The sequence below is a fragment of the Contarinia nasturtii genome, unplaced genomic scaffold (assembly GCF_009176525.2).
Source record: "Contarinia nasturtii isolate CC-2019 unplaced genomic scaffold, AAFC_CNas_1.1 Cnas_scaffold_1240, whole genome shotgun sequence".
Classification (NCBI taxonomy): Eukaryota; Metazoa; Arthropoda; class Insecta; order Diptera; family Cecidomyiidae; genus Contarinia; species Contarinia nasturtii.
The window spans coordinates 529198-543780 of record NW_022198581.1 but is presented as its reverse complement, the minus strand read 5'-3'; the positions used below and the strand labels follow the sequence as shown (position 1 = coordinate 543780).

The following is a 14583-nucleotide window of genomic DNA, read 5'->3' as shown; positions in this document are numbered from 1 at the left end:
ATCATTGTTTAATTTTGTCATCCGATTTACAGGTGTATTCTGGACTGGAAATCTAAAATGTAATTTAATGGATTTAAGATTCAGTCAGGTAAACTAAATAACTCGATGTTCAACTACCACGGTCAACAAATCTCCTGTCAATTTGAATCTTGCTGTCAATTTGCTTAAAATATTCTGCAGGTGATCCCATGATCTCATATTTTATTTATATTTTCGCTCATATTTATACGAGGGTCACTATTTAAGTTTTTTCAAAAACATATATAAGACAATGGGGTTTCATCGAAAATGGTTTTATTGTTTTTCAAAATATTCGCCATGATGATCAATACACTTTTGCATTCGCTCGAACCATTTGTCATAGCATTCATGCCACTCCGAAAGTGATATCTCCAAAACGTGTGTTTTGAACGCATCAACTGCTTCTTCGGGCGATGAAAATCGTTGACCACGCAGTTTATTCTTCACGCTCGGGAATAAAAAGAAATCGTTGGGTGCCAAATCAGGACTGTACGGCGGATGATCCATTAAATCGATCTTTTGACCGGTCAAATAATCGACTGTTTGATGAGATGTGTGAGAGCTCGCATTATCATGATGAAGAATTATTTTGCGACGGCGGTTGTTTTTTCTTATTTCATCAAACACTTCGGGCAAACAAATGGTGGTGTACCAATCAGAATTGACGGTCTTACGAGCCTCTAGTGGAACTGTTGCCACATGACCACTTATCGCGAAAAAACAGGCGACCATTTGCTTCGCAACACTTCGAGCTCGAACAACTTTTGTTGGGTTATCTTCACTTTGAAAGACCCATACAGTCGACTGCTGTTTAGTTTCGGGCTCATACGCGTAGATCCATGATTCGCCACCAGTGACGATAAAATACTCGGATTTTGAATCACCACGATTGAATTTCTTGAGCATTTGTGTACACCAATCGACACGAGCCTTTTTTTGAGCGATTGTCAAATTATGTGGTATCCAACGAGAGCAAATCTTTCTGACAGCTAAATGTTCATGTAAAATCTTAAATACGCTGGTCGCACTAATGCCCAGGGATGCCTCAATCTCGTGATATGTTACATGACGATCTTCCATTATCATATTTCTGACAGCATCGATGTTTTCTGGTACAACAACTGATTTTGGACGACCTTCGCGGAACTCGTCGATGAGCGATAGGCGACCGCGCTTGAATTCGTTGTACCAATTATAAATTGTCCGAAGACTTGGTACTTCATCGCCAAAGGCCAAATGAAGTTGATCAAAACACTGTTGTTGTGATACACCCAATCGAAAGTCGTAGTAAATTATCGCACGAAAATTTTCACGAGTAAAATTCATTTTTTGGCTGAGACGCAATTTAGATGTCACTGTAAACAATACAAATAACGATCGAATGACAAAACGTTCTGAGAACGTTTATGCTACAAAATGTTAAACTTAACGAATATGACAATGGTTTGCATCGGGCAATACTAAAACATACATATTGAAGAAACTTAAATAGTCGCCTACGTATTTTAATTCAATCCTTTAATATGGAATAATGTTTTTTTTTACATTTCCAAAATAATAAAAAATGCATTGCAATTTCACTTTAAAAAAATACAATTTGAAAAAGAAAATCAAATATGGCAATACTAAAAAAGCAGATAGTTGGACTTTGTACATGGATTGAATGGATTTGCGTTGAAAGACTGTACAATCGCATCGGATAATACTCCCAAGGCAAAAACTAAATCTTTGTCTCTCTCCCTCTCTCTTTTCTCGCTCTTTGCTCACATTTTCATTGTTTCTATGTTGGCTGCAAATTCCACAGTTCAAAATATAAATATGCATGAGTGTGTATTGTGCATGTTTATCGCCTATGACAGATGCGAACAAGTGAAAACGAGATGGAAAAACAACACGATAAACAAACATAGAGCGCGTATGACATAAAGTTCAATACACACATATTTAGACACAGAAATATATATTGAGCTGAGAGAGTGAATTGGGAGCTGAAAAAGTGAACAATTTTTTTTCTGCTGTAATATTTCGTTTTTGTGTGTTGAAAACGCGAATCTAATAAATCGAATCTGAATCGAAAACGTAATTTGCTTGTGGATGATATATTAGCAAACTTGGATAAAGTGAATAAATTACTTTCTATTTTTTCCAATGTGGTAAAATAAAAGGCAAGAAAGAAAGAAGAAAAAAGATTTTTTCTAGAAGAATCAAATGTGTTGAGAAACAATGATGATGTGTGATTTAGTGCTGGCGATGAACAATCGAGCCCATTAAAGTGAGTGTATATTTTGTGATGGTTACTAATTGTCGAACGAGGCGATTTAACTAATAGACTAGAGTTGTTTTTTGCGGTAGTTTTCCCTTACTTCATCAACATTCAAATTATGTAGTATCTATTTGGTGTTGTTGGTGTGCACAATTTTATTTGTTGGTTGGAATTTATGGCAGTGTGCGTTTGATTTGGTGCATTTGTCATTGTATTTTAACGTTAATCCGAATAGAAATCTGCAGCCGAAGCTGATTTGACATGAGAAGGTATTGAAGAAAAAATACAACAACAACGACGATATACATGAACTTGAGCAAATTATCCAAATGCTGTCTATCTGTACCGAAAATGTGTGATTTTTTTTGATGTGAAAAATCAAATTCAAATAAATTGAAAAATAAAGAAAAGACAACTGTATTCGACAGAGAAAAAACGAAATATTTCAATACGTGATGAGAATCTCTTTGGTTCGGCCAATCAATCTTTTTTGATATAGAATCAAAAGACAAAAAGACAGAGTGTGTGAGATAGAGAGCGAAGAGAGAAACATACACGCACACAAAGCAACACTGCAACCACATGATTAATACGAACTGAAATACAACTGTTTTGCGCTTTGTTATTCTCACTTCGAATAGAAACTACGAGATATTCGTTCAATCTATAATTGTTTCTCATATTTTTGGAAAACATTATTTTGTTGCCGTTTAAATCAATGTATGGTGTTTCATTTGGGTTTATATTGACCAGAAAGTTGAGCAAAATCGGAAACTTTATAGAGCTGAGATAACTCTCAACATAAATAAAAAAAAAAAAAACAACAAAACCGAAGATGTGATGTGTGAGGCAGACACTGTGTGTGTAGTATTTATTTTTGAATGTATGAAATGATTTCACAACATTGAATCTATCGATAAGTGTATTGTGTATCATATGGACCGAGTGAAACAGAAAAATTGAATCAAAATAGCGATCACATTGACAGTGCGGTGGAAAACACCTATTCGAAACGAACAAACAAAAAAAAGTATATATACACGATATCACCAAGATCACCAAACATACAGACATTATCGAGATTTTCTTTTGTATTGTGCAGCATGTTGTCGATGCATTGACATCTCAAAAATAACGATTCCGACATTTCTTTTGCTTGTAAATGTTCATAATACCAAACCAAATGCACTGAGAAAAAAAAATAATTTGCATTTTGTGCGTTTTAAATTGCAGAATTGAGTTTGAAACAAAAAAAGTGTACAAGACTCGCTTGTATGAGAAAAACAATGTCAAATATTTAGATTTAGGTTAGATGGTTGTTGATTTTTTTTCAATCTTCTTCTGGCTCGCTTATTTCGTTCATTTTCAATTCAATACGCTCGTGTTATTTATCGTGACAGTGACATTTTTCGGCTGACGACACATTATTTGACATTATCATCGGCGTTCAAATTGAAAAAAAAAAAAAAACATTTACAATTTTTGTTTTGCAAGGAATTCAATTATTTTGTTGATTACTTCATCGTTAACAGTTACCCTGTAATTGGATTTTAGGCACTGATTTCTTGTTGTGTGCTTCTGACTAATTGCTCTCAAAATAGATTCCATTTGCGGCTTAATTAAATAATAGTAACATTTAATCGATCAAAATGACGATCAAACCCATCAAATCGGACAACAGCGAACCCGAAGTCAATCAACAACATCGAGAGCATCGAGAGTGCTTAAATAAAATTTCATCGCCAAAAAGTCCGGTATGTATAATAAATGATAATGCATAGATTGTTCGATTCATTTTCATTCGTTTCTATTTTACATTTTACAGTCGACTCAACATGGCATCGAACAGCGAAACAGTTTACGCAATACCGGTTATGGAGTAGACGATGTAGTGGTAAATCGTCATCGACGCACAAATCAAAAAAGGTAATTTAAACAATTCAACATATAAACAGCGGCTTAAAGTTAAATCAATGAACTTTTTGACATTTTGCACACACAGTGGATCATCACACGGTGGTCCGAGCAACAGCAATACTCAAAAACATCATAAGCAGCGCTTAGTGAACATAAACAGCAGCAGCACAAATGGCCAGTGCTCGAATGATTCGAGTGGCCAGACGAAAAACGAAGAAACCACTGGCAATAACACAAATACGGTGCCAGGAAGTGTGCTGCCAACAATACAATCAACATCGTCAAATGTGATAACAAACAGTTGCTTCATCGCTGGCAACAACAGTAGCAATAATCTTAACAGTAATAGTAATCTTAACAACAATGGCAACAGTTCAACGACTGTCAACCTCAATCTCAAGGTAAAATGTCAATTGGATCAATTGTTACAACGTGTTAATTTTTATTTTAAATGTTCAGAATTCACCGGATCGAGGGCGAGAAAATGATGCTGATGATGATCAAAACAACTATTCGGGATACAATAGTGGTGATGAGCATCATGGTCAAAAATATGATTTAACACCAGAACAATGGGAAGAACGTGATAAATTGTTTGTAAAAACAATGAATGATCGCGGTTTTGTCATCGAAGAAATTGTCGAGGATGGTGCATGCCTATTCCGTTCGATATCTCTTCAAATTTATGGCGATCAGGGCATGCACGAAATCATTCGACAACAAACAATGGATTATATTGTAAGGCATATCAAAAATATTTCATTTGTGAAAAAAATAAACATTGTTTTAAATCATTTGTTTTAACACATAAACAAAATCGTCTGTTTTCAGTATCAAAACCGGGAGTATTTTATGCAATTCGTAACGGAAGACATTGATAGCTACGTTTCGCGTAAGCGAAACAATCACGTCCATGGCAATCATATAGAAATTCAAGCAATTTCCGAAATATTCAATCGACCCGTCGAAATTTATGCATATCACACAGGTAAACTATATGTATGGTTATTTTTTTTATGAAACAAAAATAAAACGAACAAATGGATTGACCCAATTTTTGTACGATTTATATTTTCTAAACTGAATTGAAATGCATAAAAAAATAACGATTGCAAAACTCAACGAACATTTGTAATATTTCAGAGCCTGTCAACATATTTGGATTGGAGCAAATAAAAGAAGGAGTCGAGCCATTACGTTTATTGTATCAACGTGGATCGCATTATAATGCGATTCTAAATCCATACAAACCGACCGTTGGACTGGGTTTAGGTTTGTCCGGTTATCGAATTGTCGATGAATCACCGAATGTAAAGCATTTACGTGACGCGGTACGTTTGAGCGAAGATTTGGAAATCGAACAAACAATGTTTGAAGATAAACTCAAAACCACCGATTGGGAGGCGACCAATGAAGCAATCGAAGAGCAAATTGCTCGTGAATCATACTTGCAATGGTGCCGTGAAAAACATCAGAAACCAAAACAACAAAACGTCCACAACAATGTGATGCAACAACAGCAATTGATGCTTTCATCGAATACCATCCAAAGCAGTTCAACAATAACCTCAACTACCACAGGCGGTTTGTAATTTTTATACTTCTTCTGTCAGAGCATAGAAGTAATTATTGACTTTTCTCCTCATTTAGCTACAGCTAGTGTAGCTGGTCCGTATAGTTATACGAAACTCCATTCAAAATCTTCACGTGATTCCGATGACAGTGCTTCATGCGAATCGGCCGATTACTACAGCAACAACTCGTCACCAGCTGCTGGTTCATCCAATTCAGATGATCGACAACAAGCCGAAAACTCGTAAGTTGTATAAGTGTATATAAAAAAAAAACGATCTGAAAAAGAAAATTTGTTTCATTGTTAAATGAATCGTTTGAATCAATCACAATAGTCGAAGCCGAAAGCGTCGATCACATCGACGAAAAGCATCTCAACAAAATGTGTGCAATGCTGGAATTGCATCTTTAAATGAAGTTGCGACCAGCTATGAAATGAATCCGAATAGCAGCTATGTGATGAATTCAAATTCGAATGCTGATGCATCGAGCCCGAGTAAAAAGCGAAAAGTCTCCAGTCAAGATCTACCTGGCCCCTCAACCTATTATGCATCGTCAAATGATGCGCCAATGTCAGAATTTTATCAATCATTGCTCCAATCATCGTACCAGGATGACTTGAATTGTATGTTGAATATGATCCCTCAACAATCCACATTTCGTAAAAAAATTGCAAGATTTTAATCTAACGAATAAATTATTATTATTTTATTCCTTCTTCTCTTGCAGCTGCTTCACAACTGAGCGAAGAGCAGATGATCGAAAAGGCGTTACAAATGTCTCGGATTGAGTTTATGCAATCGAAGGGAATGTAAATGATAACCACCCATCACAAACGAAATTGCATTGCTTTCAACACATCAAAGGACAGCGGCACAAATTCAAATAGCAAAAACAACAACAAAACAGCTGCCTCATTAATGAATTATATGAATAATATAAATATTAGTTTAAATATTAAATGGAAAATCTCTATGAAACACAGCGATATATAGAAGAACGTAAGGAAAACAAATCAATTTCTTCCAAATCGCCGAATTACAAAGAAAATGAAAAATTATAATAATAGAAATGAAAAAAAAATGAAAGCGACCATAACTATTTTAACGGGAAGTAAAAATGACGAAGGAAGTTTATTTTATAAAACGACAAAAATTTATTTTGAAGCGCGCTCACGCGTGCGATGCAATAATCAAATTCATAAAACACATTATGATATTTTGTTCAGTTATCAAAATGTCGACACAAACATACACAGACATACATTTATAGATCAGTCTTCTCTCTCATTATTTTTGTGCGCAAAAAAAGAATTTAATAGTTTTTCACATACATTTTTGAGCAGTTGATGCAAAATTAATCGCTAAAAATAAGAGCAACATAGGCTCAACAACAGAAAAACAAACAAACTTTTCTTTTAGAAAAATATATACATATTTTTTTCTTAATTTCTCTTTTGAGGTTGGGTTAAGGATTTAAATTTAAAGAAAAATTGAAAAAGAATGTGTTTAATCATCAGAATGGAAATTAATCTTAACGGAAAATAAATTGTGTATTTTCGTTGGTAAAAAAAAAAACAAAATAAAAAGAAAACAACAACAATCAGCAATTATCATTTGTATACATTTTGGCTTAAGTGTGGTTGATAAGAATGCAGAGAGACGTTATTTATCGCATTAAACTGCATTTGCAACGGAAGACGTTGTTTATGTAAGTATTTGTTTTGTAGTGTGTTTTTTTTATCTAGTGCTATATGACCGCCCTATCATCAACACAAATCGGCAATCGTTTCTTGTAAATGGCTAATAAAATACACCCGCTTACATAAATCTTATGCTCAAGTTTTGCTTGTAAACGAATTTCTTATCTAACTGTGTTTAAGCACCATCGCAAAACAAACAGGCAATATTATAATATGCCCACCACCGTGTCCTGTGTGTCACCCTAGTGCTGATGACGTTACGCATATACAACGTATAAAATACAATGTATATTCAAAACAGAGAAAGCGACATTCAATTCCATTTGAAGAGTATTCGAAAATTCACCATGTTCTGTGCGATATAAATTGTGCGCATGACAATTGTTCATGTCCTCTAATAATGCACACCCACACATACACAATGATTTGCCAAAAACTCCGAAATGTTTAGTGCACCAACATTGTTGGTATGTTTTCCCCCTTGTATTGGTTCGATTACCATTGCAATGGTATTCGTTCAGTTTTTCCGTGCTTTTCAGACGAAAAATTTTCTTACACTGTTCTCTATATAGGAATTACACCATAACATTCTACCAGTACCTATGAACTATATACATCAATCTGTGTGATTTTGTGTATCCCTTTTCTGAATTGGTTTGGAAAATTTTGAAACGAAAATTCCCACTAACTCACTCACGCTCGGTGTTCGCATAAGTTCACAAATAAAAGTGGGCCTCTGATAACTCAACAACGCGCAAAAAAAAAAACAACTCGATTTGTTTTGTGTTTTTACACTGAAAATCGTGGCCACAATTTGTGTTGCTTAAATTCAAACATATCAAACGATCGATTCAAATATGCAAGAAGAAGAAAAATGTTACTAGCAATATGATACAAATCAGTTGAATATTTTTCAATTTTATTTTGATGATAAAATGTGTGTATTTTCGTTAATATTTTTTTCGGTTCGTTCGACATTTTTCAAGTGAATGAGTGTCGCGCAAAATAATTTTCTACGACATCAAAACACATAAAAAAACGCACAAAAGATTGCACGCAACTGTTTTCTTTTGATATCTACATTATATCCATAACGACAAGTGTAGCAATTTATTTGCAAAATAATACGAATAAGAAGAAGAAGAGGACGATGTGAAAAGACTCTCAATTTCAAGTGTAAATTAAATAGGAAATTTTTCTAAATAGACAGCCTATCATCGAAATTTGGCTTAAAGTGTAAATGTTGCTAGCTTTTCGTCCGTAGAATCAAATAAAACTTAATTTAACTTGAGAAATATTGAATACATGCTGTGCATTGATTTTATATTGAAAAGAGAAGGAAAAACAAATTTTGTGCGAATGTAACGAAAACAGAGAAAGAAAGAAAAAGGAGTCCCCGAACGGAATTTATTTGAAAATAACATGAAAGACGAGTAAATAAAATTATCTGCATATAAATTGATTTATCGGAGCATATCCAAAACGACTGATTTTACATACAGAAACATACGTAAGCGTATATAATATAAACCAAACATATATAGAACGACGTGTCATAGGCATACATACTTGGTATCGTGTGAAAAGGACGAGACACAAGTGCGTATCTAAAACAGAGAAAAACAAAAGCGAACGCGAAGTAATCGGAAAAAGAAAAAAAATAAGAATAAAAAGTCGACAAGTACCAAGAGAGGAAAAGTTTTTGTCTGAAGCTCGGCGAGAACTCTTCAACAAACTCGAGAAAGAAAATAAAGAAAAAAAGAAGACATAATGTTAAACCAAGTGATTTTATCGATTGGCCGAAAATTGCCCGCACATCTCTTTACGTTGTGCATTTTTTGTATACTAATTCTAGTTTTTATGATCGGTGGTATGATATCATCGTTTGTATTTAGTTCCCGTGAAACGGTCGCTCACATTTCGTCCACATCCGAACCGTTATCATTGGTGCTCGATGGCGAAATGGATGCATTCGTTGTATCACAACGATTCAATAAAAGCGCATACGGAAATGCGAATCAGATAAAATCACAAAACGGAATTCATACATCGTTGGCATCATTCAAAAACGATCCCGATAAATTGAACAATGACAGAACTGGATTTTCAAGCACAAAAATCCTATACAAACCATACATTGCAAATAGTTTGGCCACCGGCGATGAACAAGATTCAGCGGATTCAATGACATCAACGAATGGTAAAACAAAAACACCATCACCAACGATGTATAAAAGTGTTACACAATCGATAACGGATCGTGTTATAGCTGATTTGAAAAAGGAGGAATATTTGAATCAGCAACGCAACAAAGTCGAATTAGGCGAGAATGATGAAACCATTTATATCGATGGTGATGACAACGAGGAGCTAAATACACCGAATAGTAATATTATGGAAATTGAAACAAGCGTTGAAAAATTACCAGACGAACCGTCAATGATTCCAGACAAACCCGATGCAAAGAAGACACCAACAACCGAAAAAGTGCAACCAACAATTGGCGTTCGTGATAAAAAATCGTCAAAAAAACCAACGATTGTTAGTCAAAAATTCAAAAATTTCGGTTATTCCGATATCAGCGATACGGATAGCAGCGAAACGTTTGATATTGATGACGATGATTATGATGATTATTTCAATAGTGGAAGTGGAGATTTTAGCAGTCAAATGGATCAACAACAATCGAATCAAGACTTGGTAGCGCCAACTATTGAAGAAATCAAAGCCAAAAAACTCAATAAACAAGAGAAAATTATGAAAAGTTTCGCAGACAATTCGTATGGTGTTAGTGATAATAGTGCGGAAGTGGCTTCCGAATTCTTTGACAAAAACGACGATCAAATGCTTCCAAGGAAAATTGCTAAAGCCCATAAAAAACAAAATGCAATGCAACAAACAAAATCGGAAAATCAAAAACCAAAAACGAAACAACAACCAAATAACAACAATAATCCTCGTCAAAAGTCAAATAACAAACGAAAATCAAAAGAACAACGGTACATTGACGAATATTTTAGTACCAAAAATGGAAATAAAGCCGATGGCACTGAAGTCGAGCTCGTTAAGGTAAATGATTTTTTTTTTAATTCGCTTCAAAGCTCTTGCGGTAATTTTTTTAATGAAATGCGGACGAATTGGTTTGAAATGTTTGTATTTTTATTTTACTTTCAGAACGGATGGATGGAACCGCGTATACGCAGAATACTTGGAAACATAAAAAAAAGTGATGAGAGATCACAACAAATCTTATTGTGCAAAGGTGAAGGCGAACTTTGTAGTATGCTATTCAAAACGCCGATTAAAACCGTTGCAACACCATAAATGTTGAATGCATACAAACAAACTCACCCAAAACACCACCTGTTTGACATCCTAAACAAAGTGTACACATGCACTTTTTATGATAATTGTCTATAAATACGAATTGTCGGATGGTGGGTGCGGAACACAATTTTTTTGGTCGTCCGTGAAACAGAAAATGAAGGAAAAACATGAAAAGATACGTATTGCTTCTGCCATGCATAAATGTAATGATACTTATATTAGGACTCGATGTTTAAATATTCATCAAATGATAGCGCGTGTGTGTGATTTAATTCTGTGTAGATTAGATGAAATAGCAAAATTGATGTCAAGAACCGTAAAAATGTCATTGTATCAATTGATTTGTCATCGTCATTTTGATTCTAATTGGTTCGGTTAGCAGATGAGTTCAAAAATCTAAATCTTGCGTCCATTTGAGGATGCTTTTGGATCGAACTCAGTGGTATATTTGCTTTATGATTTCAATTTTTATAGTCTGCTACACGCGTTTTATTTTGAGATGATATTGTATTGATGTCATACACACTGTGCACCATCAACAATTTTAGAAATGATGAAAAAAAAAAAGAATAAACGTTCGCACCAAAGCACATATTTTCTTGTGAAATTCGTTCTAATTGAACTGCTATGTTGTTAATTTGATGTGCATAATTTAGATTTTAAAACTAATGAAATGACACTTTCGGATATAAAAGTACAAGTACAAAAATGATCCGTTGAACAAAAACTTCGAATTGAAAATGCGATTTGAAATGAATCGGAATCCCAAACATACACAGTTCACGCATTTTTATTTTGCACGCGGCATGAACAACAACAGCAACAAAATATAACAAAAACAATATACGTGCTTACTATAAATAAGAACTTATAGAAAATTGTTGGAAAAACATTTACTACTAATGTAATGCAGGGAATATCGTCAGATGAATCGATTTGCACATATCAATCCATTCGACGGATAAACCAGACACATTTTTTATATATATATTTCGATTCGGTGACATTCATTGCGTCTTCGACGTGAAGCAACGATTTTAGACAACTACATATGAGTGTCACAATCGATAAATATTACAAAAACGAAAAATTTGCGGCTATCTAGATGATTTATATCCGTCGCGTGAATTTATATGGGCGGTTCGATCGATTTGACGGTATATCCTGCTGTAATGTGCATTTCATGTATTTTGATATCATTGTATTTGCATATTTAGGCATAATTTGAAATTAGATATATCAAACGGCAATGTAGACTCTATATTTTAAGGTAGAAAATGGACTTTTTTCCATGGAACACACGACTCACCTGTTTTTTTTACAGAATTCCTTTTCTTGAGTAGGTTTTTCCCTTGGATTTGACATTTTCGTTTTGTAATTGAACAATTAAAGTCAAGACATCATCTTTGACCGTCTGATCAAGTGTAGTTGCGTGTAACGTGAATTTTTAATGAAGCAACTTATCAACTTTACCGTGATACTTTTTTTGAAAGTAAAATTTTGATTTTCTCGAAATATCATTACAATTTAGTTTTGATTGCTGGAAATTTTCTTTTTTTTTTCACTAATGTGCTATCAACAGCCATGCGATTAAAATTCAATAATAATCACACATGAACATTTTTAATAATCAATAGCGAAAAATAATTAGAAAAGAAAAAAAATGTTAACGTTTACTAAAAAAAAACAAAACGAACAAAAAGTATTAAAAAGCGACTTCCATCCATGATTATATAAAAAAAAAACAAATATGATAATAATATGTTACGCTAGAGGATTAGAAATAATTTATAAGTAAGAAAGAAAAAAAATATTTATTCTGAAGGATTCGCCAACACCCATACATACATAAATATATATATATATAACACGAAAGGCCCTATACATTTTGTCTTAAAATCAAACAAAAGAAGACATGCTACAGAACTTTCATACGAAATTTCCTTCTATTAGTGAGCTTGAAAAGAATGTACTTTTTTTCATTCTTTTTCTGTTGTTTACTGTGCCGAACTGTTCAGAAAGACTTTCTTCAATTGCTATGGTGCTTATAAGCACATGATCGAAAAGAACGCACGAAAAAAAAACAACCTTCTTTTGAAACTTACTAATATTATTGACAAGCGGGAAAATTTTTAAATAACAATTTTATAATTCAAATCACATTCAATCGCATTCAGTCAGGCTATAACTTTAATTGTTAAGCGTATATGGATTCTTTTAAATATTATAATTTTTGGATCGTTCCATTAAAGTTGGTCTATTGAATATGTGTGCCACAAAAACAACAAACATAGTTTGATTTTACGTCATAAATATACCCGAAAAAAAGACATCCCACACAATTTTCCGAGGTAAACTTTGCATGTTTCATAAAGAATTAATAGTATTCATTGACCATCTATAGCATGCTTCAAGTCTTATTTCTTTGAATTATTTATGATACCATTGCTTGACGCATTTACGATTTTTTTTTTGTCGTTTTCGCTTGTCCACTCTGTTTTCGAAGTGCGCAAGCAATCTAATCATCATGTATTTTCTAAAGTGCCGAAACACACAAATTGGTCTTATGAGAGAAATTTGAAAAAGAAAGAATAGGTTATCAAAATAAATGGATGATCGGCTGTATTAACAAATTAGCTGGATATTTCTATTTATTCTTCAATCAACATTTATTCTGGGTCAATCAATCCTCCTGATAATTTAAATAAAAAAAAATGTGAAGCACCTATAAAAAAAACAAAAAATCATAAAAATATATATTATAATTTATTGATTGTTTAGTGATATATTTTATTGGCGATGTTTTTCGCTTCTCCCGGAGAGATTAAAAAACATAATTTAGAAAGAGAAAACAAAAAAAAGCACGTGCGATCTCGACTGAAATAAATGCCAAGTTTTGATTCGATGTATAAAACCAAAAAAAAGAAACGATTCCATGCCATAAAATATCAAAATACTATTATACTAAATATAAACAAAATTTATTTCGATAGATATACACAAATCTTAAATCTGGTATGCATAATATAATTCTCCTTTCCAATAACAGATTGGTTTGTTTTTCTCAAGTCCATTGGGTTGTTCAATCCGTCACACTGGGTATATCTTACGACAAAAAAGAAATTGTATATTTTGAACTGCAACAAATCCATTATCAGTGGAATAAATAAAAAAAAAAACAATGCATTAAATATCTACACATTAATAAGGTAACAGTGCTTGCGATTGTTTCAATTTAATATATTCGAATATCCAGGGTCTGAATGAATGCGGACAATTTCTTTTTAATGACACAAAGTACATTTCTCTCTGTGTCACGATTCGTACAATTGATCAACAATAGCACATAGTTTGTGACTTTATATAAGTTTTAGCAGGCAATCAAATTGTAACAAGCACATTTTGTGAGACAAATAAACAAACTCAACTCGATTTGTAGAATGCAAAAAACCAATTTAACCAAAAAGAGACAACAACAACAACAACAACAAAAAATCATTATCAACAAATGAAATTGTAGAATTTTGATGCAATAAATAGTCTATAGAACATAAGATCCTGATATAGCCCAACAAACCATAAAAAAAATTGCTAAAAGCCAACAGCATTAAGCCTTTCATTGTTTTTATTCTTTAATCTATTTCTCATTGCTAGCCGCATTGCCGCATTGGAAAGATAAAGGTAAGTTTTCCACAATATCCAAAAATCAAACATGAAATTTTTCGATATTTTCGCATTCTATACGCTTTTCTTCATTTATTTAGTGAAATAAAATCAATTA

The 14583-nt window shown here is 33.4% G+C and overlaps 2 protein-coding genes across 7 annotated transcripts; both read left to right on the top strand.

The window, feature by feature from the left end:
• The first annotated feature begins 1950 nt into the window (after nucleotides 1-1950).
• On the top strand, nucleotides 1951-6681 carry LOC116345265 (OVARIAN TUMOR DOMAIN-containing deubiquitinating enzyme 6). Of its 6 annotated transcripts, none has more exons than XM_031774492.1 (10): nucleotides 1951-2293; nucleotides 3886-4038; nucleotides 4110-4210; nucleotides 4287-4602; nucleotides 4661-4939; nucleotides 5033-5189; nucleotides 5345-5785; nucleotides 5858-6017; nucleotides 6109-6434; nucleotides 6503-6681. In XM_031774492.1, exons 2-10 carry the CDS (start codon nucleotides 3934-3936, stop codon nucleotides 6586-6588), a joined length of 1971 nt encoding a protein of 656 aa, XP_031630352.1. In that variant the 5' UTR covers nucleotides 1951-2293; nucleotides 3886-3933; the 3' UTR covers nucleotides 6589-6681. The 6 variants fall into 6 exon arrangements, with proteins under 6 accessions (XP_031630352.1, XP_031630347.1, XP_031630350.1 ...); XM_031774487.1 differs by having other exon boundaries at nucleotides 1955-2293; nucleotides 5852-6017; XM_031774490.1 differs by having other exon boundaries at nucleotides 1955-2293; nucleotides 3839-4038; nucleotides 5852-6017.
• A 1374-nt stretch (nucleotides 6682-8055) lies between these two features.
• LOC116345003 lies at nucleotides 8056-14404 on the top strand. Its single transcript, XM_031773962.1, has 2 exons — nucleotides 8056-10544; nucleotides 10650-14404. Exons 1-2 carry the CDS (start codon nucleotides 9246-9248, stop codon nucleotides 10797-10799), a joined length of 1449 nt encoding a protein of 482 aa, XP_031629822.1. The 5' UTR covers nucleotides 8056-9245; the 3' UTR covers nucleotides 10800-14404.
• The last annotated feature ends 179 nt before the right edge of the window (nucleotides 14405-14583 follow it).